Genomic DNA, 27,497 nt, shown 5'->3' with positions numbered 1-27,497 from the left:
TTAAAATCTACTAAATCAAATGTGCATCGCTATCTGCTCTGGGGACCTCTTGTGAAGAAGGATGTAGGTGAAAATAGCTCCAGTCAATCTGGCCACTATCTGTCGCTATCAGTATTAAGTTGCTATATCAGTGCATCTCGAATCTAATATCTTCTGCACTTAAACGTCTTGTTACATATTATCAACCCATACATACATGTGAATGCATGGCATAAGCTATTAGAAAGGAATTTTCTAATGGACAAGACGAGCTCTGAGATTATTGAGTGGGAGGATCAAACTGCTCAGAGGCTGGGGAGTAAAAAAAAAAAAAAGCACTGCACTATCATACTTTATCTGCTACAGGCAAATCCATCTCTCAGCTACACAGTTAATAAGATACAAATGAATGCCCGTTTCACACGGCTTCCTTCTGATTACATGCAAATACTACACTACTGCTGTATTATCAGCGCTGATTTGGTTACAGATGATGCGGCAGCTTTGGCAGAACTCTATTTAGCTGTGACTAATGACCAGTCGCTGGTAATTACCCACACATTACTGTGTTGTGGCGGTCGGGTTATGAACACGTGTGAGAATTAAAGTGTTCCACTCAAACACCATTGTTAGTGGTAACCGGGAAATGCAGTGTAACAAAGGCAGTACTAAATACTGTGTAATAGACATCTCACCTGGTGTCGTCACCCCGGTGTGTAAGACTTAAATGGGGGCATTCGTTTGTCACATTCAAACAATTCACTGTGTAATACAGCACACATTAGATTGCATTATGAAGATGGATTTGTTTTTAAAGCAGTGTTTTTTAAAGACACTATAAATCTTAAATGATTACAGTACAGCGTGACTGTGATTTTCATCGTGCACATGGCCGGAATTAGCATGATTATGGATTATGTGTGCAGCTAAAAAAAAAGCGCTCTGATAAATCTGTGTAAAACACAGATTGCAATGATGATGTAAGCTGTTGTTGACTTTCCCAGTCTGAATGACTGAGGAAAGGATAGGGGGTGGGGTGTCATTAATCCAGGGCTAGTGGTGACTCGCCAAGAGAAAATGGGGTGTAGTGGGGGATGGGCGAGGACACTGTTATGACTGGTGCTTGGCTGCGGGACAAACTCGCTGAGGCCTTGGTATGTTTTTTTTTCCTAATTCCCCCCCCCCCATCTTATCGCTCGGTTTCTGCGTGGAAATGCGGCTCCATGTTGGCGTGAACATATGAAACGGGCGAAGACATTATATTTAATCAACTCCGAGGACAGTTTCAGCATTTGCAAAACCCGGCGTGATTTTTGGTGGCTTTTTTTGTTTGAGGGAAATAGGTTAGTTACCGCTCTATGGTTGTGTTTCTATTACATGTGGACGGAATTAGAAAATACCCTGTTATTCTAACACGAGTGAGCTATTAGTTTTGATTATTTAACGGAACACACGTGGAATATTTTTACATAATGGGCTCCCGTCGTCACGGGTTAATCTTTATATTGAGCTTTAGTCCGCGCCGCTTTGAAATAACAGTTGTTACAGGAGCTCATTTTTGCATGTCGGGTCACTCCAATGTGTCTAATGTCTGAAGCCGTTACAGCCTTTCAACGCCTACCTTTAGCTTTAATATTATAACCTTATCGTAGTTCATATATGTGGGAAAACCACCATTCTTGCAGTCGGTTAAAGAGATGACACGGTTTGACTTGAACACGAGAGCTGTGGAAGATATCGCCAATTGAGAGGTTTTTGTCCAAGTAGGTAGGAAATTGTAGCTAACTTGTTAGCATAGCATGCTAGGTTAGCTAGTTAGCTTGTTGGAAGGCTCAGAGCGGCAGCGGGCTGACGACCTCACTGTATTCGTTTGAAATGCAGTTTCAGAGAAGCTAACTTTACTCTGTTGTCGTGAATTGCGTATATTTTTGTATGAATAAAAAAAAGTTACGGGTTAATAGAACTTTAAAATATTTGATTAGCAGATGCGGCTAAGTGCTTGTGAGGAGCATTAAATGAAGTACAGACCGCCTTGCCTGGCTGGCATGTGTACTGACGGGTACGGCCGCCGCCGAGGCAAAACTAATGTTAACTCGCACGTTAGCTTTTGATTAGCTTTTATCACTGCACATTGTCACTAGACACCACGTTAAAATTGCATCTACACAACTTTGAACTATTCTTTGGTGGTGAAGTTAAAGGGAATGAAACGCAAGTAATTAGCCTTCATTTGACAATTATATCTGTAATGCTAAGTCCGGTAGCGCCCTTTCGCACATTCGCATCTCCCCGTGACACATGACATGTGGACAATTGTCAGCCTACCTACAAATACAGCAGGAACTATTTAAGTCTATTTATTGCTACTCTGTTAATAGATGTGCTGATAGTAGAGAGTTTATTTTAAACAGAGTTGTCTTAAAGGCACTTGGGGGCAGTTTGAGTCATTTATGAGCACACACTGTGCTGATAGTGACTTGTCACACACCAAAGTTCAACTCATTCATTCATCGCTAGCTCCCTGCAGACTAACATGATGACAAATGTATTTAACTTGGCTCCAGTCAGACAGACGACCTTTCGCCTAAAATGGTAACCAAACAAAATCTGATTTGCCCAGTTGAAAGTACTAATATGCAAAATACCACACGAAGAAGTGAGCTATTGTTTGTTAATATTCTAGGCAACAGCCGCCTTTATTACATTGAATCAACAGTGGAACATCTGTATTTCGTTTCCTTTTTACTATTTAAGTGTATTTAAGGCATGCGTCTCTTTTAGAGAAGTACTGCAAGGATTGGTGCCAGGCATGGCACACATATCCATTTGGTGTATTCAGCTTTTTGCATTGCTGACCTAGATTCTCTCATTGTTTTGTGACACGCCCCTTCCTTCAGAGCATTTTACTCAGGTTGCCTTCTCATCCACTTGCTAACAAGCCGTTGCTAAAATGTTCGTTCTCAGTAGGGTAATTTGTCATGACACTGATAGGGAAACTGTGTCCCACGTGAATGTTTGGCAGGGCCTGTCTGGTTCTCAGAAAGCTGGAGCAGATTATTTACCTCCACTACATGGGGAGAGTTGGGCTGCGAGTAATAAGGGTGCCACTCATGAGTCTGACTTTTCATATCAAACTTAAAAGATATGAAAATATGTTTTGTTGACTTTGTTTGTTTGTTTTAAGGAGTGATTTCACACCAAGCAGCTTTTGTATGTATAATGAACTGTAGTGTAGTTACTGATTTTGTAATGGGGCATATGTTTGTATTTTTCTTCTCCTAGGGGCTGAAAGTTGTTTCCGAGGACAAAAGCGCTATGATGCGCCTCTGAGGATATCACGATCACATGGGTAACACTTATCACTATTTATTGTCCTTCCTTTGCCCCCCACCCCCTCTTCCGTAGGTATTGCTTGGTGTCTTTCTCTTGGTTGTGTTGAAAATTATATTGCTAATGCCTAGTGTAGGGACTCTTCTAAAGAAGAGCACAGCAGTCTTTTATCTGTGGTCTAACCAGAAGTCTAAAGTACGGAGCAGGATTTGGGCTTATTGCGGTAATTTCAGGTTTAACCCAGTGTTTGTCAGTATTACAAAGGGGGTTGTATTCGTACAGGGTTACATCACCGTAGTAACTTATGCTGCAGATATAACCTATTTACATTTGAGATAAGAGATCAGCAGGTACAAAATCACTACATGCTGACCAGTCAGTTCTCTGTAAAAACAAACAAACAAACAAAACGTTTCATCACTCTTTGAAAATCCCTCTGAACTTGGTTTGTGGATAATACTTAGGGCTAGAGTGTTTATTTTCTTCCTCCTTCGTTTTTTTTCTCCTTGTTGTTCTATTTGCCTTAATACGTGAAGCTGACACTTTCTCTAAGCCTACTTTTGAATTCTGTTTTTATAATTATTCTTTACTTGCTGTTAAACACCATCAGTGCTGGAGTTGAAAAAAGAAAATTGTCTTACACCCTAAACATGATTTAGTCGTTGTGATCATCCCATGTCCTTAAGGTGTAACACTGAGAAGTCCCTTAACTTACACAGTATTTTTTCCAGCTTTTCTTCCTTGCTTTAAATAAGCTGCACTTGAAGAGTTACTTTTAGCAACTCTTTTTCCAGTTTCACTGACCAAAGCACTTAAACTACACACACATTTATACAGTACTTTCAATACTGTAATTTGCCCCTTAAGAGCACTCTTGTAGCTGATTTGTTGGCAACAGCTGTGTTCCTTTCAGCCTGTATTATATATATATTCATATTTAATCCTGGGAATGTTGAAATGACTACTTATGTGGTACAGGTCCTAGTAATAGGAATGTGAAAGAAAATGTTGAGAATCCAGCATTAATAGATATCACCAGGAATGTCCCAAAATGCTTGGATTTTAATTAAAGTTGATGTTTGTTAATGATGTGAAATATTTATTTAGAGAATACGTCAATAAATCCTCCCGCTGCTTTTACAGAACACCATTGATACCATGTGTCATAGGTTTACAGTATGGGAATGTCTTTGCAGGTTTTTTTTGGTTTGTACGGCTGACTCGTATGTTGTGTTTTTACACCTGTACAACTATTTTAAACATTTGGTGTGTGGTCATTGAAACTTCATCAGCTTGGTCTGCTGAATGTCTAGTTTTAAAAGAATAAATGAGGCTGAAATGAGAACCAGAGAAACTGGAGAGAGAGCAAAGTGGCATGTAGCATGAAATATATGAATAGTTTGTTTATGACTTTAAATGTAAACCAGTGCTGCCAAATTATTATTATAAGAAGTTATTTTATGCTTGTAATCTCTAAATTCCTGCAGTTAATCAGGCTCAGTTTCATGATAAGTCACATATTTAACTCCATACTTTATCTTTAGGAATATCATGTTGATGTTAGTGAAGCTAATAAGAGAGTGAATTATCTGAAGATGAAATGCAGACTAAGAAAACTCACACAGACAGTGGAATATCAATGACATGCAGGAAGTTTAAGTGAAGGATCTGAGTCTTCTCGTAAACGAGGGGGAGATATTGAAGGACCTGCCATTGAAGACAAGCAGTATCACTGATTGAAATTTCAGGGGGTGGTGAATACATTAGAGGTTTAATATCACAACTCTATTATCATTTGTACTGGTGTAGCGGTTAACATATTTGCCTTCCACGCAAAAGATCCCAGGTTCAACACCAAGAGGGGACACAGTCTTGGTCTCAGGAGTTAAAAATTAGTGGACTCCTAACTGTGAGTCAAGCTTGGAATAAGGGCACAGCTGGAAGTACCTTCTCTTTGTCGGTTCTTCCTTTTTGACCTCAGAGTTGTTCAGTCTGTTTTTCTATGTTTAAAATGGCTTTACTGTCTCCTCCACTTCTCATCAGGCCCTTGCCTAATTAAGAGTGGAGTAGTGGGTTGTCAGCTTTTTTTTTTTTATTGAGGGATCCCCTCCCCTCAGTGTTATGTGTGACTGAACCTGCAAAGATAAATAAGCACATTTTCAGGTGCAGTCACATTGAGCCCTAAATTGAAAATCCACACAGCATCCAAAAATGTCCTTCTTTTTTCTCGCATCAATGAATAATTGTATTCTATTTATTTATTTTAAAAGTAGAACCTTGAGTCTTACATTAGCTGGTATAATGTTAGCATGTAACCAGCTGTTGTTGTCGTTGTCCAAAGATGGGAAGGTGGCATGTCTAATTTGCTAAGAATATACAATTGTAACATGTTTTCTTGTGTTAGAGCTCTGACTGCAGTTTAGGAGATGAAGCTTGAGGTGAGAAGAAAGTATGAGGTGGAAATCAGGCAGGGGAGAGAGGAGTGATGGAGGCGATATGATGAAAATAAAAGAAGGCAAGGCAACATGGTGGCTTCCACAAACCAATGCCAATATGTATTTGTCTATGTATTTATGTATTAATTCTAAGTTGATGAGGATGCATCAGTTTGTTAGAAAAATGAATTACACACCCATCTGTGTATATTTATTAGTGCCATAATTTTTTTTCTATCAGATGATCTCGAATTACTTATTCTAGCTTTAATCTTACTGTGAGTGGCTATGTGACAGACGTAGACCTGTTAGTTATTGTGACTTCATGTTGTCTTGGAAGCGATACATAAATGTTAAAAGGTCTAAACTATTAAGATTGCCGTGACAGTCTTTACAGAAAAGTGACCATGACTGATATTCAGACGAGAAGCCAGCATGTTCAGATGCTGTCAGATTAATCAAAAGAAATGCATGTCTGAAAGGGTTTTGGGTAGACAGCTGACTTATGATGCTTAAGCTTTGGGAGTTATGTCTCTGAGCTATTAAGCTGCTAATTAAAATTTCACAACAAGCTTGAAAGTTACCTAAGAGATACTCATAACTCTTTGCTCACCATTTAGACCTGACTTGCATTCAGCTTCTATTTATGTTCGCTTTTAAAGACGCAGGTGGCTGCTGGAGTTTTCTAATGAACAATAGGTGTTGCTACTCAGACTGTACGCCACATCAGTTCAGAAATGGGAAGATGGGAAGGAGTCAAAACCGGAAGCAAAGACATTGGCGAAGTTATTTTTCCACAAAGTCTCGTGTTTTAAACTATTGACACATCCCCTTTTGTATAATCTGTGAATCACTGAGCTTCTGTATTGGCGGTAAAAACCAACACGATTGTACACTCAGGTTCTGCAACCAGCTGTGGAGGCAGAAGCTGGGTTACAATAATCAAGAGGTTGAAGTGACACCAAAACTGCTGCTGTCACCAGCAGATGTGATGTCAGGTTTGTGAGCATAAAAGCTCACACAGCAGGAGTGCTGCATCAGCTTACATTTATTTGTGCCATAACCATCAAACAGATTTTAAGGTGAAGACAGTGCTGTGACAGTAATACACTGGTGGCAAGGGGTGCATATTTTATTGAAATGTGTTGTTAGTTGTCATTTTTTGTTTCCTTCAGTAGAGCTTATGGGAGATTGTGATTTCTTTCAGGCTTTTTGCTAAGTTCTAGTCATACTGCTTCATTGTGAGAAAATGTATCCCGCAGGACTTTCTGACCACCTTGTTATGGATTACTGAAGGACTTGTACCAGATTCCAGCCCTTTTGGTTGAGTTGGTCTTGGATCTGAGCCTCGGGGATGTGGCAGGAGACATGTTGACTTTTTCAGCAGGCTGGCATCGTGGAAACAGTAGATGTTCTGTCCCTCGTCCAGTCCCCTTGTTTATTTCCACAGTCCCATTTAAACAGTGCAGGTTCTGCATGAACAAATATGGAGGACAGACACAAGTACTCGATGGATTATTGCCGAGGTTTAAAGCCCATCTTTCCCAGACGTTTCAGTCTAAAATACCCTGTCTGCCTCGTGAAGGCGGCTGGTAATTATTTCCTGTTGTAGGTTAATGAATGGAAACTGGTGCCCTGCCTAGAGCTAAGTGGTTTCTGCATCCACAAATAAAGAGGAACAAGATGTCGTCATTTATCAAATGACATTTGCGATTGCCTACTTCTGTTTTTGAATATCCAAGATGTAGGTCAAGCAAGTTAATTTATTTTTAATGATTTCATTTAAGGATTCATTTTCATTTTCAGTGCATGTATGACCCTTTTAAAACTGATTTAGTGCGCCAGAATACCAACTGATGTTTTTGCAGTCCATTTATGTTGTTGTTGATTTTAACACATGAGTGATCGAGATGTGTACCACTAGAACTCGTTTGCACTTCACTTCTGCAGTGTCTAATACCACCGGCTTTTAATGAACTCTGTACTCTGTGCTTTACTTTTACAGGCTCCTATCCTGTGCTGACCCAATGGTTTAATCACCAGGACTAAAAATGAGCATAAGCAGTGATGAGGTTAATTTCCTGGTTTACAGATATCTGCAGGAGTCTGGTATGTCCAACAAATCAATATTTGATCAAACAGCTCTGCTTGCTGTTGTAGTAATCGCACTGTTAGTAGTTTTAATATTTGGTCATGAATAACTTTTAATCTTGCAGCATTTGAGTCTGTGGAAATTTGGACTTTTGACTTCATCCTACTTTTTGCATGATCCGTTCTTCCCGCAGGCTTCTCTCACTCTGCGTTCACCTTTGGCATAGAGAGCCACATCAGTCAGTCCAACATCAATGGAGCCTTGGTGCCCCCTGCTGCCCTCATTTCCATCATTCAGAAAGGCTTGCAGTATGTGGAGGCTGAAGTCAGCATCAATGAGGTCAGGGTCTGTCTTTGCATTGCTATCGACTGATTAGTTCACACTTGAAACATGCTGGAAAGAATAGGTGTAGTGTTTACTTATGTGTCGATTGCTCTGATAACAGTGTGACCACTTCAGTTAGAAATTCTTTTTGGAAATCATGAATGCCAGACCACCTGGCTTGTTATGAACACACTGTTAAAAAGCCAAAATTCATGTTGTTATGGAAGGGGTGAATCTTCAGCAATAATGCTGCTTTGCTTATTTCAGCAAGGCAATGCCAAACACATGCTGGCCGTGTCACAGCTGCTTGGCTCTGTTAAAAGAGCCTGGGTGCTAAACGGAGCAAGTAGTTTCAGTCAGACCTGTTCCTCTTTATCACATTCAGTTTTTCAAAACTAAGATGGCTACTGTCAACGTGCTAATCTTCCAGCTTCCCTTTCCCCCCCCAATTTTCCACCCAATCATTCCAACTCCTTTGGTAATGGGGTTAAATAACACTGTATGTTCTCTTTGTAGGACGGCACCTTATTTGACGGGCGGCCAATCGAGTCCTTGTCTTTGATTGATGCCGTAATGCCAGATGTGGTCCAGACCAGGCAGCAGGCCTATAGAGACAAGCTGGCCCAGCAGCAGGCAGCAGCGAGCAGTGGCAGCAGCACGGGGCCACAGGGAAGCACCAAGAACGGAGAGGGCGCTGCCAACGGGGAGGAAAATGGATCCCACACCTTAGCCAGTAAGTTTAGCTCATGGTTGTAAACAATCTGAATCAGCTTGTGAACTACCAGCTGTGTTTTCTTGTCTCATGCAGGATGTTATTTTGAGCTAAATGTCTGATACACAGTTATAAAACAAAGGAGTGTTGGCACATTTTCAAACATGAGTACACAAAACACCTAGATGATCTACTTTTAGTGAGGCAACAGTACAACCTGAATTAATGTCACAATCAGGTTATGAGTCAAAAATAATTTTTTTTTGCTAATTTCACTAGAATGGCTTCATAATATTCTGAAAGATTGCATCTTGTTAAAGCTAACCTCTTTGATTTTTATTTTAGTTTTTTTTGCATGATTCTGTCTGTGTGACCGGTTTAATCTTTCCCGTCATGGCTGCGTCACAGTTTGAGGGTTTTGTGTAAAGTGCTTTTGGTTTGGTTGGTTTTGGCCTGACTGTGTTGTACAGTTGTGCTGTCTGTTGTTTTATCATAAAAGGATAATTCCAGTCTGCTTTGTTTCCTCCGTTTTCCCAATGTGTTTTAAATACGATAACACATTGAGAATTTGATTCAGATTTAATAACTGCTCCCTATGGCACGATTCAAGGATCAAAATGAAGTCATCATTAGCAGGCTCCATGTGAGTGTATAACATGGGGTTGACTTGCTTGTATTTTGCAGATGACTCTGATTAGCTGCATCCAGAAAGTCCTCCTTACATTTATTTTTTTTTTATGTGTTACACCCGCACAGTTTAACCAAAAGGCATTTCCAGTGGAAATGGGCCGACATATCCTCAGCATAACCATGTATAATATCCACAAAGCTTATAAAGAGGTTATACACACACAATGCGGTAATATTATGTTGAAGCACAGTACGTATTACTCTGTGAGGCTCCCGACTACGGTAGCCATAATGCTCCGACAATCCATCAAGCGGTGCAGCTTCATAGCTTAGCAAAGTGGTACTAAAACATTTTTGACAGATTTTTGAGCGCCGTGTACCACATAAAATCGGTTCGGTAATAATGATGGTGCGTATGAAAGCAAAGGCATTGCGCATATGCATTTTACCCATATTCTATCACAATATTTCATTTTCTTATTATTGCCCAACATTATACCGATATTACCGTGAGCGGTATGATGTGGCCCAGCCCTACCTGCAATAGTTCATGTGTGCTGGAGCTTTAGGACTTCAAGAACGCCGATGACCTACAATTCAGTACACTGCTTAAACGCCTCCACACTGAGGATCCGGTTCCTGCTGTGTGGACACAGTGGTGTTAACCATCTGACCTCAGCACCTCGTGCTTGCGGTTAAGCCACTTTTTATGAAATAAGTTCAAGTGATGATATACTCGCGTGCTGCTGTGGGAATGCTGTGGTTTGTAGGTTGGGTGATGTCAGATTCCCATCATGACTAATCTTGTACAGTGTGATGCGGTTTGCTAGGCTGGTTGTTGCACAATAATGTTTAGTGAAAACTGGTTACTCCTTTTCAAATAATTAACTTTTGTAGCAGTAGAACAGGACTCTACTTTTTCTTCTTTGCGTTCAATGAGAGGAAACTAGCATGTGCTCATATGACATACCTTTTCGTTATTTTTTTCTCATCATTCATGTATTTGCTTCTCTTTTCCTGCTGCACTGCATTCGCTTTGCTTTCTGAAAAATTGCACAGTACTTAAAGAATACTCAAGTTTTTGTTTCACGCTCCTTCCTGTAGATCACCACTCGGAGATGATGGAGGTAGACAGGGATGTGGAGATCCCCCAGAGTAAAGCCATGGTCTTGAGGGGCCACGAATCGGAGGTTTTTATCTGTGCCTGGAACCCAGTGAACGACCTCCTCGCCTCTGGGTCAGTATTACAGTTTTCTGATGCAAACGTGGGATTGTTATGGGCGAGAGGTGGCGCAGCTAAGCGTGTTTCTTTGAGACCTTCACATTATCACCTTTTCACCTTGTAATTCAAATAACCAAAATGATTTAGCTTTTCCTTCTTGTCTTTTTTATATCGGTCGTAATTTAAGTATTTTTTACCCAGAGTTCACTCTTGATGATTTATTATAAAGAGTCCAGATCTGTAAACATAGTTGATCATTTTTAAATGGTTGATTTATAAAAAGAATAACTTGTGTGGAATAGTCAGTGAGCTTTTATCACAGCTAAATGAATGTTTCTCAGTTAGTGTTTTCCTGGACATTTGCTGGTGCACTTCAGTGTAATCACCAGAGATTTGCAGTAACACGTTACTTTTTTCAATTAACGAGTAAAGTAAGGGATTACTATTGCAAAACAGTAACTAGATTACTGTTGCTTTGCCATTAGCACGCTGTGTTACTGCGTTACTAAACCTTGATTTTGTTTATGAGAGTGTCTAATGACAATGACGTCTGAGCGTGCGACGTCCGTGGCAGCAGCAGACGTGTGCAGATCAACAATGGATAATATGGAGTGTGGGAGAGAGTACGACCATGCAGCGTTTAAAGCTGGGAAGTACTGACATTACTCTGAGTTTGATTCCGTAAAAAGTGACAAAAACATTAGCGTGTGTTGTACACTCTGTGTGGGAAGAAAAGTTCTTTCTACAGCAAAAAATTAAAATTGAAATCTGAGCAAGTACCGAGCACGCTGCCACAGGAATGTGAAATTCAGAGAAACCCCCATAACCCCTCACTGACATGACCGCTGCAGCACCGGGCAAACCTCCAACAGCCCCACTCCTGCGAAACAGGTGAAAATAGACTTAAGAGTGACAGGACTCAGTGCTGCTGAATCTTTGACTTTATTTATTTTGTGCTGTGTTTTTACTTCTATTTGAAAGAGTGAGTGTAAACACAAAAAAATATTTTATTTTATATGCTGGGATATGCAGAAAATGGCTTTAAACAAATTTCTTCAAGTGAGAGAATGTTGCATATTTTTTAATTTTTGCTCGATGCAATGTGCATAAAGTTAAAAGATTAAAACAAGTTTTAAAAAGAGTTTTTCATTTGATTTATATGATGGATTATGCAGAAGAAATAGAATTGGGCTGAAAGATCTGGTGCTTTAGGTTGTGTAACTTGTTTTTTTTTTAAAAGTATCTAAGTAATAAAGTAATTAATTACTTTTGAAAATAGGTAAAGAGTAAAGTAACAGGATTACTTTCTTAGAGAAGTAATCAATGTAATAGTAACTATTTACTATATTCAAGTAACTTGACCAACACTGGTAAAATTTCCCACGCGTGGGACTAATAAAGGCTATCTTATCTTATCTTAATCACACAGAGGGAATCTCTTTACATGGGTGGAGTATGTATTCAAGAACAAAACATGCTGCAAATGTGACACATTTTTCAGAAAACACATGAATCCAATGCAAGCAGGTTTCCTGACAGGTGTTGATTTATCCCTCACTGACAGATAAAGTGACAAGAATCATTTTTGGTGTTAACCCTCTGGGCTCCAGGGTATAATTGGCCGTTTTTGACTACTTTTGATTTTACCTCTATATTTCACATTTAAAAACTGTTTATCTTGCCTTGTTTGGTATCATTATTTTCAGCACAACCTCAAATATCTGAAATTTATTTTGTCATTTTGGCATACTATATTAGCACAATTAATCTAAATTCAGACAAAAAAAATTCAAAATCCGAGTAGAAAAAAGGTATATTTTTAACTGTAAAACCTGCAAACATGTTTAACGAATCATTTTCATAACTTGAAATGCAAATAGAAATTGTACATTTCTAAAAAATTATACACAAGTTTTGCAAACAACCAAGTTATATGGTACCATTTACCTAAAAATGCAGCCAAGGCCTCAGGCGTTTTTTTTTTTTTATTTAACCATTTAAAACTATTTACAGAACAATCAGGTGTGCTGCATCAAAAAGAAGGCACACGAATTATTTGTGCCAGTCCAAAAATAGTTTGTTCAGTATAAGACAGAGGAGAACAGCACAGGCCTAAACCCTGCAGGTCTGACAGCAGGAGGTGTATCAGTCTAGTTTTCCATGTGGAGACAGTGTTTACACTGGAATCTGCCTTAAATGGCTTTTTGGGAGCAACTGTGACAGTATAACTGACACACAATACAAAACAATAACTACACAACACACTAACCATAGCCTCTAAACACGCTAAACATCATTAATGTCCCACATGTGAAAGCTGTGTCGTCTTAAAATGGTCATGTGATTTTGACGCGCCGGCGTGTCTGTCGACCCCAGAGGGTTAAACACAATGTTAAATTCTTCTCTATTTGCTTCAAGTGTCAAACTCTGTGCAATTTATTGCTGTTTTACAGTCAGTCTATCTATAGCTGGTGGCTTTTTTATGGCTTTAAAACCAGGCAGATAACCTCAAGAGTTGCACCTGTTAGGTAAATGGGCTGTACATTAAACGCTGTATTTGCTCTACTCTTATTTAATTACTCGGACCAAAGTTTGTTAAACTCTTAGTCAGACAAACCCACTCATAAATCAGCTCTCTCTGCGGTTACATCAGACATAAACTTCTCCACTCCTACGCTCCACTGTTTGTCAACATGGCTCAAGGGAAATGCCTGAATTTTTCAGCAGTTGTACAAGATGATATAGAAGAATAATGCATGCAATCCAACAGGATGCACAACCACTATGTGGACTAAAAAAGGCGAAAAATAACGATCATCTGAAAGAAAGCTCTGTTCAGCAGGAATTAAAAGCTGAAACATGGCCAAATAAAGCCAATAACATTTTAAACCTTTTTTCCAAATTAAACCGGCGAGTCTTAATTTATAATGGTAGGCAACCAGAGGTAAGTATTCAGCTGGCTGTTTGCTGTGTATTCAACAGTCTTGCTCCTCAGTATGTGCATGCGTCTTAAAATAAAATGGAGAAAAAAAGCGATTACATCTGGAACAATCCTGTAATATAGGAGGGTCTGCGTAAAGGGCCAAGTATCCACATAAACCAACGTGAATGAGTTTTGTGCTTGTAAAATCTCTTTCTCCTCTTTCTTCAACAGATGATGTGAAAAGTTTTGATAGGGATTTTAAAAGATTTTGGATTTGATGATTTGGGTTCAGGTTCGATAAAATGCCTTTAAACCCCAACCCTACTCAGGAGCAATGATGGTCAGTTTTATAACCTTATCAGTACCGATTTTAGAAGTCCAAGTCATGTGGGTGTGCCTAACGCAAGGTTGTTTTGACTCCTTCAGGTCCGGGGACTCGACAGCACGGATCTGGAACCTGAGCGAGAACAGCACAGGCGGATCCACCCAGCTGGTTCTGAGGCACTGCATTCGGGAAGGGGGCCAGGACGTACCCAGCAACAAAGACGTCACCTCACTAGACTGGAATGTGAGTGAAAGTGGGATTGTGTCAAGTTAAACTGTGGAACCCACACACTAACACGATCATACTGAGTGCTCTGTGTTGGTCATCTAGTCTTCGGGTGTGGGTTTGTGCGCCTGTGTGCATGCTAATAAACACAGCTTTATCAAGAGGCATTCCTTCTAACTATAGCCATGTATAAGGAGGCACTCAGATGAGGGAAAAGGCCTTTTCCATAACCAAGCTGCAAACATTTTGTGCTCTTTTGCTCTTATATTTTCCTGTTACCCTTTTTTGTAGTCAAAGGCAATGCACAACGCTTAAAATGGGCCTCATTCACTTACTCATAAATTAGTCATAATAATTTGGCTGCACCTAATGACACCACGCTTCTTTCCTTCAGAGCGAGGGGACATTACTAGCAACCGGCTCATATGATGGCTTTGCTAGGATATGGACAAAAGACGGTAAGACTCTGGCATCTTCTGCATCGTAGCATTTCAGGCGTTTGTCCCTGGTCTCTTTCCAAGTGGCATTTGGTTATTTTTTTTCAGGTAACTTGGCCAGTACTTTGGGTCAGCATAAAGGCCCTATATTTGCACTCAAGTGGAATAAGAAAGGAAACTTTATCCTTAGCGCTGGTGTGGATAAGGTGAGACACATTGCTTTTCTTTGTATTTTTTTATTATTATTTATGAATATTTTTGGGGTGGAAATTTTCGGTCGTTGGTTTGGATTCCTGGTCTGACTAAAACAAACAATTTGAACATATTGTCTTGGGTTTGATTGGTCATTACTCAAAATATTGCCCATTTTTATAGAATCAAATTTAAAAGCAGAAAATTCGTAATGATATTCTGCTATAAAGGGAAAGTTAAAAATGAATTTGCATAAATGATAATTTAATGACAATTATTTTCTATAATTTTCTTCCTTTTAGCAATAGCAAATTGATGCCATGCACGTCTGTGTGGATATGTAACATAATCCACACAGACACAGGTTGTTGTATGTCATAAATGTGAAGGGCAGCATTTCATCTGAAATCACAAAGCTATTTGTTTGTCCAGTCAGAATTATCAACACATGGTTCAACATTGCCATCTAGTGTACAGAAGTATATTAAAACCTTGTCACCTTGGGATTCTCATGATTGACCAAGGGCTGGCGTATTGTGATATAAAAATGTCGTTATGTTTGTGATATAGTGGTGTAGTTTTGTATTATCTCTGCTTGTGCAGCAAGCAAAATATGAAAAGATTGCAAGATGTTAAAAAGAGAGTGTTTTATTCTATGTAATGTTTTTGATTGTTTTTTATAAATGACACTAGTTCATCATAAAAAGCATCTCTATCTTCACACAGACGACAATTATTTGGGATGCACACACGGGAGAGGCGAAGCAACAGTTTCCTTTCCACTCAGGTGAGTGACAGGAGTCAGCTGGATTGTTCACATGACGTTTCCTGGAGTGTTTCTGTTTTTAGGCATACGTTACCTTTAGTTGAACTGCAGTGTGAGAGCACAGTGAGAAGACCTTCGCTTATTTCTGTCTAGTTTTTCTGGACATTGTGACTGAGCTTTGATCCTGTGATATTCAAGCTGGTATATCTTTACACACAAGGTATCATTTCAGCTTTAAATGAATAGACAAAGCTTTTTTTCTTTTGTTTTGTTTTAAAACCATATGTTGATCTGATGATCAGATCTAATGTGGAAGGAAGAAATCTCTACCGTGATTTGTTCGTTGTGATCTTCTACGTCAACTTACTGCTACATCAGCCTTAAGCTATATCTTTACCTCCACAGCGCCCGCTCTGGATGTCGACTGGCAAAGCAATAACACATTTGCCTCGTGTAGCACAGACATGTGCATCCATGTGTGTAAGCTGGGCCAGGACAGACCTGTGAAGACCTTCCAGGGACACACGGTGAGAATAGAACACTCCAGTGTTTGCACTCCATTGCACAAGTAGGAAAACAGCTCTGCTGCTCAAATGCGCTGTGTTTGATCAGTGACGTGCGGTGACTTTTACAGAAAGACAAAGGGAGAAGGTTGTTGCCCAGAGACACAAACAGAAACATGTTCCTTCATTATTTAACAAGATAAACTGGATCAGATTAAAACATTTATGCTGCCTGTCTACACTCCTTCCTGGCTGATGACTTGTAAAATATTACTTTTCTAGTTAAATGAATATCTGCTATACCAAAATGATTTACTATTAGCTGAAAATGACAAGTGTTGGATGAAGTTTTCAAACCATTCCTTTAGGTAGAGAAGCAATAAAACATGGTATGATCTGTATAATTGCAAAATTGTATCAAGTAAGTATCAAAAATAAGAATTTTTCAAATATTGCTGCTGCATGAATAAAAATGTTTTTAAAAAGTCTAATAAAATGTGTTAATAGCAAGAAATCAATAGAATGAAAAACGTTGACAGTACGATTAACTGTCAATATCTAAAATGTTAATGACAAATAAAGGTGGAGTGTTGGTTAAACTTGTATTCAGTCAAACATCATTGTCACAACTTTCCTTGGTAATGTACTAAAGCAGCTAGTGTCAACCTTTTCACTCTCCATTTTCTCTACATCACACAGGTTGGCCACACTGATTAGCAAGAGGCAACTCGGTGATGCTTGTTTACTTGCTAATACTAGCTGTGCTTCCACACAAAGCCCAGATCTGACTGATCTCAGAGCAGTAAAGGCAGAGCCAGGTCCGCTTGACCCGCACATTGGTCTGATCAGTTGACAATAGCAGACTGCGGCCACAAGATGGCAGTAAAGTAAAGGTGAATGCAAACTGGCAGGGAGCTTTGTGACAGCTGTCTGAGATGAAAGGAGAGGGATCACTTTACAGTGGTTCAGTTAAATTTATTATTAGGTTTGACTATATTTAGATGGAACATTACTGTGTTACATAATATCAGGGTGGCACTCCCTCCTTTTGGTTTCTTATAAAAGTTATAGTGCTCATAAAGTCAGTGGTAAAAAGAAAAAAAAAATCTACAATTATCGTACCATTATGTGTCACTGCCATTATCATTTGTCTCTGTCATAAGCTGATGAGCCTGATAGGCTGGTTATTAACTAATTTATTTCATAGAAATATGGACTATGCAGGTCAACACGATTGTTCTGCAAATTGTTATGGCAAAGAGTCTGTTTTTTTTACCCTTCTCATTTTTGGCCAGTTTGAAAATAAAAATGTGAGCTGGAGTAAATGAAACCCTAACCTTGGAAACGATTTGTTTAAAGTCTTGAATTTAGAAGAGATTTTTGTTTGGTCAAAGCCAGTGTTATCCTCATGTAGTGTATTGTATTATCTGTGGCCGTGTGCGCCAGTCAGACTTTTTGTTTACACTCACATCTTTCTCACCCTAGAATGAAGTGAACGCCATAAAGTGGGATCCTACTGGCAGCTTGCTGGCCTCCTGCTCCGATGACATGACCCTAAAGGTCAGTTCACTCAACGCAATGAGGCCTAACGGAAAAGAACAAGCCGGGCCTTCATAGGAACACTGTATCCCAAGTAGGGCTGCTCAATTAATCGAATTTTAATCACGATTACGATCTGGGCTTTCAACGATCAACGATTCACCTGGTCCAGCCCTAACTATATGCTTTAGCAAAAAGGAAAGTTTTAAGCCTAATCTTAAAAGTAGAGATAGTGTCTGTCTCCCGAATCCAAACTGGAAGCTGGTTCCACAGAAGAGGGGCCTGAAAACTGATTCATTCTACTTTTAATTACTCTAGGAACAACAAGTAGGGAAGCTCGGAAAGCTAAGCAGAAGTTATTTGGAGAGGAGAGTGACTGCCGTTGGTTGAAAAGAGAGGTAAAAAAAACTTCAGTGGTGTGGAAACATTATGGGTTCGCGGAGTCAGACGTGGATCAAGTAGACACAGTGTGTAAACTTTGCTATGGTGTAGTAGCTGCATCACAGAGCAACACTGCAAAGTTCACTAAACATAGGTGTTTACATTTTTCATTTATTTCTTATATTGCAAACATTTGCACTGTTATCAGTATTTGCACACTATTTTATATTATTTTTTAAAGTCATTATTCAATACATTGTTATTGTTAACCCTTTAAAGCCGGTCAGAGCAGCACGCTCCGTTTTGTGTAACTATTTTTAAATCCCTGTAGAACCTGAACCGCTAAGCTAGCACAATAAATTTTTTTCCATATGAAACCAGAGGAGTTGTACTTGCATCTCATGCCATCAGCTTGTCCTCGGTCACGGTTTCCTTCCATATATAGCTTTGCAAAAATTGCATAAAAAGCGCTTGCAGGAACAAAAACATAATATTCCAGAAACACGCTTTGCCGATCCGATCAGCTGTTCGTAACACTTCCCACATTGTCAACACGAACTATCGCATTTCCTGCCCGAAACCGGAAGTGACGTCATTTTCGCGGAAAATGTAGTTTTTTACTTGTAGGCCTTAAAAGCCTATACTGGTGTTTTCATAAGTCATGTTTGACTTTTCTGAATAGTTGCTGGGATGCTTAGAACTCGAATTGCACTGCTGGAAATAGTTTATTTTGATGCACATGCTGTTTTCTTTGCAAATTTGCATCATAGGATTGTTTTTTTTTTTGTTTTTCCTGCAGTATATAAAAATTGCTGTGTCTCCAAAATAAAACTATGAAGACACTCAAAATAAAATTCCTGTTGTTGTAAACTATTTTTTGCAACTTTTTTGTATTTAAAGTTTTGAGGGATAAACCTCTTAAATTTCTCCAAGAAGAAATATATGTAAAAAACAAAACGGTTTTCAATTTTTTTGTAGTTTATTGCACTTTTTTGCAATTAATGTAGTTACTATGGACTTAATACATACATATTTTTAAAATATGGGCTATAACAGTTGTATTGATGTATAGCAACTTGAAATGCTCCCACAAATGGCACTACAACATGTAAAAAAAATAAAATAATATAAGCTCTGGCGGACTTGGTTCTATGGTAGATCTTAAAGGGTTAAATAAATATCGTCAAATAATCGAGATCTCAATTTCAGTGAAAATAATCGTGATTATCATTTTTGCCATAATCGAGCAGCCCTAATCCCAAGCGTACATTACAAGTCAAATTAATAGCTTTTAAATGTTGCCTTGATTTTCTCTCACATAGATCTGGAGTATGAAGCAGGATTTGTGTGTCCATGACCTCCAGGCCCACAGTAAAGAAATCTACACCATCAAGTGGAGCCCCACGGGCCCTGGGACCAACAATCCCAACGCCAGCCTCATGCTGGCCAGGTAAGAATCGAATGAAACATGTTCCTAGTTTTTCATCTTTTTTCTCTCTATGTCATGTGTCAAAGGGGATTTCTATTTATAAGGGAATGTTAATGGTATGTAAATTGTTGTTGGTGGAACACCTTTAGAAAACAGTCACAGATATAAACAGATTGTTTATAGTAAATGGCCTTTTTAATACTAACATTTTGGGAGTTTTTCAGTTAAACGTAACTATGGCATGACAGTTAAATGCTTGTTTGTTTGTCTGAGATCTGATGTATCCCTTTGAAAGAACAGTCCAGAGAAAAATGTTTGCTTTCAGTTGGATGTGCTCAGGATTTGGACATGGTTCACTACACAATGCAAATAAGAGTTGGCTGTGCATTAGCCAGCATTATTACTTCCTTGTATTTTCTCTGAATTCAGAGTTCATTAACTGCATGTTTAACTGAATAAAGAATCATTGTAAATAATTAAAGCTTAGAATGAGTTATTGGTTTGTTATTGGTAACATCGAGCAGCCTAAAAAAATTCATCTTCATTTCTGCGTCTGGGATAATGCAGCTCTGCCATGTTTGCTTCCCATCAATTACTCTCTGGACTGGATTTTTAGATTTATTTAGGGGTGGGTTTCAGTTTCCGTTTTAAGTAGCAGTCATGCCACTGACACAGTGTATTTTATATCTGGCACATGGTTCTTGACACATGACCCTTTGCATCCTCTCTCGTTCCCCTCTCTCTGCAGTGCGTCGTTTGACTCAACAGTGCGCCTGTGGGACGTGGAGCGGGGCGTGTGCATCCACACTCTGACCCGCCACCAGGAGCCCGTCTACAGCGTGGCCTTCAGCCCAGATGGCAGGCACCTGGCCAGCGGCTCCTTTGACAAGTGTGTCCATATCTGGAACACTCAGGTCTGTGATGCTACCTTCAAATTAAAAGCTGATCTGGTAATACATGCTGAACCACAATATTCTAAAGATGTTACCTGTTATTGATGAATCTGTGTGTCTCTCTCCAGACGGGTGCTTTAGTCCACAGCTACCGAGGGACAGGTGGGATCTTTGAAGTGTGCTGGAACGCAACAGGGGACAAAGTAGGAGCCAGCGCATCTGATGGATCGGTGAGTTTTGCTGCCTGAGAGCTTCATCACTCCCAGTAGTATCCACCCACATGTGCTCTAGCCTGTGTCTACAACTTTCACACCACCTTCCTGACCATAGAAATGTGTCAGCCCCATTTAATATAGGTCTTACCAAGCTGTTCTGATAGAATGGGCTGGGGGTCTACTACAAGTACATCTGCTGCTAGTATTACAGTAGCAGAAGTATTTGGTCATTTCTCTCGCTTAGAAACTTTCCTAAGCAAAATTGACTGTTTGACTGTAGCCATGACTTGAGCTGATTATTCTATGAGCTGTCAGCTAACAGCCTCTCATAAATGGTGAATTCAGAACTTTCTTCATATTTGTTGGATTTGTTAGCACTTTTAGCAGCCATGAATAAAGCACTTCAATCTAAAGGCTTCATTTAAAATGCTCGATCAGGGCAAGATTTATGGTCATCATGACATCAAATAGCCGTCTGTCTGTTTACAGATGCTTCTTAACCAAACTCTAAAAGGTTTTTATCTGCATTTGAATGAAACTGCAGAAGTCCCATAAGAGGTTACAAGGAAGCGCAGAGTTGCATATACCCTTTCTTATGAGTGGATTGAAAAGGCTGGAGTACATCTACTGTTGAATTATTTAATTGGATTATAGGCTGATATTGATAGCAGGATTGTTAATTGGCCTTAGAGTGCTGGCTTTTATATGAGCTAAAAGCTCTGTTGTGTATGAAGCAGAGCTCTGTTAGTAGTGCACCTTTCCCCAGGCACACCGAAAATGTTGTTCTTGTAGGTCTCGTGCTTTTCAAACATTATGCCTCTGCATTATGAAGTATTTGTCTCTTGCCAACTGACACAGCAGTGGGAATGGAAACATTCGACTAGTAAGCAGCTACGTGCTAAGCAGTAGGAGAAAATGAGGAACAGTGTAGATATGTTTCCTGTTTTTTGGGGCACAAAGCCAAAAAAAAGGAAAGGAAATTTGAACGGTTTGTATTTTTGTATTATTTCAAAGTACCCCTCAAGTTGAAATGCTCAACTTAAGCATTCTATTGCTCATTATGGCACAAAGTTACACTGCTCTAGCAAGGTACTGTATAGTATGTTTATAACATAACATCTCGGACTGGACCTTCCTATATAGAGTATGTGTCCTCTATATGTACCTATCTTGGACCACTCCTGAGAAAGACTTAAAAATGTTCCTTTTCTATTTTGCAGTTTGAAAGGTAGTTCGGTTTTATTTTGAAATCCATGCTTTTATCTTGCAACAGGAAACTGGCGCAAAACCGTTAAAGGGCTTGTTAGTAACGTTTGTTTTAGGATATGATAAATAGTGTGCCTTAAAGTAGGGCTGCTCGATTATGGCAAAAATGATAATCACGATTATTTTCACTGAAATTGAGATCTCGATTATTTGACGATATTTATTTAACAATAACAATGTATTGAATAATGACTTTAAAGATTGTCAAAAAATAATATAAAATAGTTTGCAAATACTGATAACAGTGCAAATGTTTGCAATATAAAAAATAAATGAAAAATGTAAACATCTATGTTTAGTGAACTTTGCAGTGTTGCTCTGTGGTGCAGCTACAACACTGTAGCAAAGTTTACACACTATGTCTACTTAATCCACGTCTGACTCCGCGAACCCATAATGTTTCCACACCACTGAAGTTTTTTTTACCTCTCTTTTCAACCAACGGCAGTCACACTCCTCTCCAAATAACTTCTGCTTAGCTTTCTGAGCTTCCCTCGGGTCCTCTTAATTGTTGTGACATGTGTTCGAAATGCAGAGAGGTGCGCTCGATTTGCCACACGGAGCAACGCGAGAGTAAAACACGAGGGAGGGGCTAATAATCGGCTCAGTCATTTTTAATGATCGTTGAAAGCCCAGATCGCAATCGAGATTAAAATTCGATTGAGCAGCCCTACCTTAAAGTGAAAAATATGTACATTTCCTGTGCCAGTTAGTACCTGGCTGACAGTGGCACAAGGTTTGTTAATGTTTCCTTTAATGGAATAAGTTATGTGCAATCACAATGTCGTTTAATAGAGTTTATGTGTAGTTGTAAGTTAGTGAGGTGATATAGTGAATTGAGTGATGTAAATTTGATTTGTATGCTATATGTGAGCAGGAGAAATTTATTTCCTTGATATTTTGATGTTATGGTAGTTATATTATTGGTTTTGTTTTGCTCCTAGCTCTTACGGTGTCTTCACTGAATATTTCAATAAAAACTTTTCCAATAAAACCTCTGTGAAGCATCAGTATAAGAGACCATCATTCAGTCAGGGATGCTACACCGTTATCAGCCAAAACAGTAGAACAATGACACAAACTGCCGAGCGGCTCTTCCTGTGACTCTCAAACTTTATTTTTAAGCTGAAACAAGTTGCCATATTTCCTACGAAACACAATTTCCATACACTACCTAAAATTTGTGTTGATCTGTCACCACACACCGATTTAAAGTGTGACAAACAAAAGCAGTTAGGTTAAGTGAAGCAATGCTTTTGAAGTGTGAAAGGCATTTTGTGCTTTGTTGAAACAGGCTGCAATGCTGCTGATTTTTATCACTTTGGTTGATCGTGTGCTCATTTGTGGACTTTTTTGTAAAGGGCAACTGACATTTTGCTGTAGAGATGATTTTACCTGTGTGTGAAGAAGACTGATGCAGAGTGCTGTGGAGGTTTCCAAACTGAGGAACTTGTTTGTTTGGAATGTTGATTCTATATGTTTTAGAAAATGGCCTGGAAATGTGTATTTGGGGAAGTGATCATGTAGATTTCAGATATAAGCCATCTCAGCTTCAACCCTCCTTTTCCGCAACCTACTTCTTCAGAATTATACATCCCGTCTTTCACACATGCTCTGAATTAAGGATATGACTGGCTGAGTAGTGTCACGTGGAATGAGTTCCTGCCATTGGTCTGTTTGCGTACATACACTGATTATCATAAAGACAAAGGGAAAAAGTGGTGCAAGTTAAAATAAGCTTACTGTACATATGAGAAAGAGTCAAACAGAAAGGGTCTTAAGTTGGACTGTTGGTGCGCTAAACTATATGTTTATTATGCTGAAATGCCCACTAGTCTTCTTCACACTGCAGTGCGTTCAGTTTCCACAGTATCACACAGGGTTGCAGACCTGCAGGTTTATCCCTGTGCTGTTCTCATCTGTGTCATAGTGGACACAAACTATTTTTTGGAGTTGCATAAATAATTTGTGTCTTCTTCTTTGATGCAGAACACCTGATTGTTCTGTAAATAGTTTGAAATGGTTATATAAAAAAAAAAGTCTGAGTCTTGGCTGCATTTTAGGTAAATAGTACCATATAACTTTGTTGTTTGCAAAACTTGTGCATATTTTTTAAAAACGTACAATTTCTATTTGCATTTCAAGTTATGAAAATGATTAGTTAAACAAGCTTGTGGTTTTTACAGTCAAAAATATCACTTTCTACTCATGTTTTAAGCACAATGTTTAATATTTACAGTATGTCAAAATGAGTAAATAACAGATTGGCAAACTGCCTGTTTATTTAAGGGAGATGAACAAAGTACAGTGGAATTGTACATAATAATATGACAGATGATAAATTCAATAGATTTTAAGTAGATGCTTGTGCGTTCTTAAAGTCTCATATGTTGAATTGAACTATGTGATCTGTTCAAAGCCTCCCAGTCAGTGCTGTTCTCCATGCCTGTCTGACTGTACATGATGTTATTAGCACAAAAACACTTTAAAGGTGATCATTTAGGACTTCAGCAATAATACAGACAGATGTAGTTAGTGATAGAACAGTTTTATTGGGAATTAACTTAAAAAACAAACAAACATCTGTCTCCTATTTTCTGTCACACAGGAAAGAAGCATCAATATCTGATGAGAAGACTTACTTATTTCTTTTTGGGGGGTTTTTTCAACAGGAGAAGAATATCTCTAACAAGTTGATTTGTTCACATTTTCACATCTTAATTTTTAAGTGAAATGTGCATTTTGAGTTTATACTCTATGTATATAAAGCGACCGTCCTTTTGCAGTATTTTTGTGTGGTGCGTTTTTCTGTCTTAACAAAAGGGGAACAAAGGTGTTAAGTTCACCTAGGATGATTTGTTTTAATTTTCACATGGTCTTACTGAGGTGATGCGAATTGAAACATGCACTTTTTTGGGGGGGGGGGGGGAGGGGACAACACAGTTGTCTAAACATGCCACAGGGGAAGTATGGCCCTCTGCTCTTTTTGGGTTCTGATTGGAAAATATTTGTACACCTTGAAGGGTACACACGGCTTCTGACTATGGCAGAAACTGAAACTGGGTGACGTTTTGTCTAACCACATATGCCTTTCCTGTTTGACAGGTATGCGTACTAGACCTGAGAAAATGACACTCATCGGGGGGAGCCATGGACCGACTACGAATGTGTACATAGCCAAAATGACTGTCCCTGCCTGTCCGCCACACTGCTGTAGTCCCACAGATGCCATGGCCCGCTGTTACAGCCAACTGGAGCACGCCCTCCATCAGACATAGACCCAAGGACCACACCATGGCAACAAACAGTTAATATGTTAATGCATCAGATATGCCAGGTCTGCATGGACATCAGTCTTTGCTCCTCAGACCTGCAGGAGTTAAACATTTCTTTGTTATCACACAGTATAAATGTGTCACCACAAGCAAACCAAAACACCAGGATTCCTCTTGATTTCGCTCTTTTTGTCCTTTGTATCTGACTTGTAAAGACTTTTGTTCTCTGGTGTGTGCATATTGCATATGTCAGCATTTAGTGTCCTGTGGACATTGTTGTGTTGAGTTTGGACTTTATTGGTCTCTGTAAATTACATGTGAGATGGGAGAGAAGAGAGAGGAGATGTTTTTTTTGTTTTTAAAGAAAAAAGATGTTTGTCTTTTAAAAAGTGGATGTTCAGAGTCATTCATTTGGAGATAAATTCATTTACTGCAGTCTTTGAGGTTCAAAAATGCAGGTGTATAGTTTTGTCAACTCTATTTTTATCCAGTAGGTTCGTTCCATGTTTTGCCATTTAAAAAAAAACAAAGAAACAAAACTAAATATGAAGCAGTTAATCAAAGGTTGAACTGTCCTTTGTTTGCAACCTTTATCCTCAGAAATGGTTTTCAGGTAATCACAGTTCATCAGGTTGTGTTGGTGCCCTGAAGAATTCAAAATCTCCTGGCTGAAAAATGATCTGTGTAGCTTTTAACACTGATGACAGCAGTGCTGTTGAAGAGCGGTCAGCTTCAGGTTCACGTCTTTGAAACTCACCTCGTCCTTGATCTGTCGGTGCAGATATCACTTGGTGACAGAGACGGGAAAACCAGCCCATTACTTCATCGGATTTGTACAATTAATAGTCCTAATTGCACTTGTTTTCTCAGTTAATGGCTTGTTGCTGTCCATTGTTTTTCATAATGCAGCTTTGTTGGTCTAATTGCTTCTCGATACCGGAAACAATTAGACCAAGATGATCTGGAGTGTTGTTTCCTGCTGTTGTCAGGTAGTAGTTGACCAGCATTAACACACACACACACACACACACACACACACACACACACACACACACACACACACACACACTCTGGAGACAGGCTGTGTTCAGGCCTATGCACGGATAGACGGTGCTTTTGTGTGCAGTGTTCAGAGTTGGCATTTTGAGTCAAGTCTGCTTTTGAAAAGCAGACTCGGCATAGGACTCGTTGTAACGTGTTGTTAGCTCAAATGACTTAGAACACGTTCAGTAGGAAAAATAAGGTTAGCAGTGTCTCGTCTGGCTCGTTTTTGAGGCAAGTCTGTTTTGTTAAAAAGCAGACTCTCAGCATAGGACTTGTTGTAACATGGTATCTGCATATAATATATATAAATACATTTATGAATATATATCTATGCTACTACAGGGGTTTTTTGTGTGTGTATGCCACTCCTACGTTATGGGTGGATTTTAAAGTAACCTTTTCAAGACTCATGAAATACAGTACGTGATGTTCTTGTGCATCACTGATAGTTGTGACCATGAGGAATGGTTTTTATTTGTAAAATACCATTAAACAGTTATAACTAAATTTAAAAGAAAAAGACAAAATGGTAGATTTTTTTTGATTATTATTATTTTTTTAACCTGCACTTTAGGTTCAAATGGAGAAACTGTCTCAGGCACATCTGATTTAAGAAGTCCCTGAGGACGGCTCAAATGATTTAGAACGCGTTCAGTAGGAAAAATAAGGTCAGCGGTGTCTTGTCTGACTCGTAGGACACTTCAACGTTGAGATAAACTAACTTCATGGCATTCCCGCTCTCATCTCGTAGCCATAACAACACCCTCGGCTGGATATGTGCACACACGTCGCTGGATAATTCAGAGGTTTTGTTCAGCATGTTACTTGTCTTTTTTTTTTAAATACTGAAGCTGAACTATGCTGAAGTTTGCTTTAATACAGTCAGCAGTACTTGGAGTGAATCACAAGGACACTATTTCAAATGATGTCTATGACGGTGGAATGGTATTTTATAATGGTTTGTTTTTAGACGATAAGCTTTTTACGCTGCATTCAAGTGTGTTCGCGATTTTATTTTATTTTTTAATTTTTGTTCCTTCCAAAAGTACTAATTCTATCTTTGCTAAGTTGGAGAGCCCTTGAAGGTTTTGTACTGATCAAAACTTTTGTAATTTTGATTTATTTGTAGCTGTATACTCAAAAGGAACAACAAAAAGAAAAATCTGGATTTAATTGTCAATGTATTATAACACAACGTGTAAATACTGATTTTAAGATTTGTTGGGGTTTTTTTCGTCTTTTCCCTTGTACTCTCTTTCTCTCTCACTCACATGGCTGCAGTCTGCAGCCTCCTGATCAGACTGTTGTAATATCACTCAGATCTCAAGGTCTAGAATAAAATCTATTTTGATAATATCAA

General features: G+C 39.0%; 1 protein-coding gene across 9 annotated transcripts; it reads left to right on the top strand.

Moving 5' to 3' along the window:
• The first annotated feature begins 1,111 nt into the window (after positions 1 to 1,111).
• On the top strand, positions 1,112 to 27,497 carry tbl1xr1b (tbl1x receptor 1b). 9 transcript variants are annotated; one of them, XM_040022242.1, is made up of 17 exons: positions 1,172 to 1,322; positions 3,262 to 3,328; positions 5,714 to 5,824; positions 7,750 to 7,853; positions 8,030 to 8,175; positions 8,677 to 8,893; positions 10,607 to 10,739; positions 14,074 to 14,215; positions 14,592 to 14,655; positions 14,743 to 14,840; positions 15,553 to 15,613; positions 15,998 to 16,119; positions 17,581 to 17,655; positions 19,338 to 19,465; positions 20,193 to 20,358; positions 20,466 to 20,567; positions 24,924 to 27,497. In XM_040022242.1, the coding sequence occupies exons 4-17, from the start codon at positions 7,796 to 7,798 to the stop codon at positions 24,948 to 24,950; spliced, it is 1,539 nt and encodes a 512-aa protein (XP_039878176.1). In that variant the 5' UTR covers positions 1,172 to 1,322; positions 3,262 to 3,328; positions 5,714 to 5,824; positions 7,750 to 7,795; the 3' UTR covers positions 24,951 to 27,497. The 9 variants fall into 9 exon arrangements, with proteins under 9 accessions (XP_039878173.1, XP_039878176.1, XP_039878171.1 ...); XM_040022240.1 differs by lacking the exon at positions 1,172 to 1,322 and adding an exon at positions 1,411 to 1,742; XM_040022241.1 differs by lacking the exon at positions 1,172 to 1,322 and adding an exon at positions 1,411 to 1,746.

The sequence above is a fragment of the Simochromis diagramma genome, unplaced genomic scaffold, assembly GCF_900408965.1.
Source record: "Simochromis diagramma unplaced genomic scaffold, fSimDia1.1 OVJJ01000205.1, whole genome shotgun sequence".
NCBI lineage: Eukaryota > Metazoa > Chordata > Actinopteri > Cichliformes > Cichlidae > Simochromis > Simochromis diagramma.
Note: the sequence above shows the minus strand (reverse complement) of the source record. Positions and strands in the feature narration are given on the sequence as shown.

What these genes read in the sequence shown, in the direction of transcription:
- tbl1xr1b (XM_040022239.1), top strand. Translation starts at nt 7,796, where the DNA reads ATGAGCATAAGCAGTGATGAGGTTAATTTCCTGGTTTACAGATATCTG. An exon ending in CAGATATCTGCAGGAGTCTG is followed by an intron (nt 7,854 to 8,029) that starts GTATGTCCAACA and finishes TTCTTCCCGCAG; the next exon opens with GCTTCTCTCACTCTGCGTTC. An exon ending in TAGGATATGGACAAAAGACG is followed by an intron (nt 14,656 to 14,742) that starts GTAAGACTCTGG and finishes ATTTTTTTTCAG; the next exon opens with GTAACTTGGCCAGTACTTTG.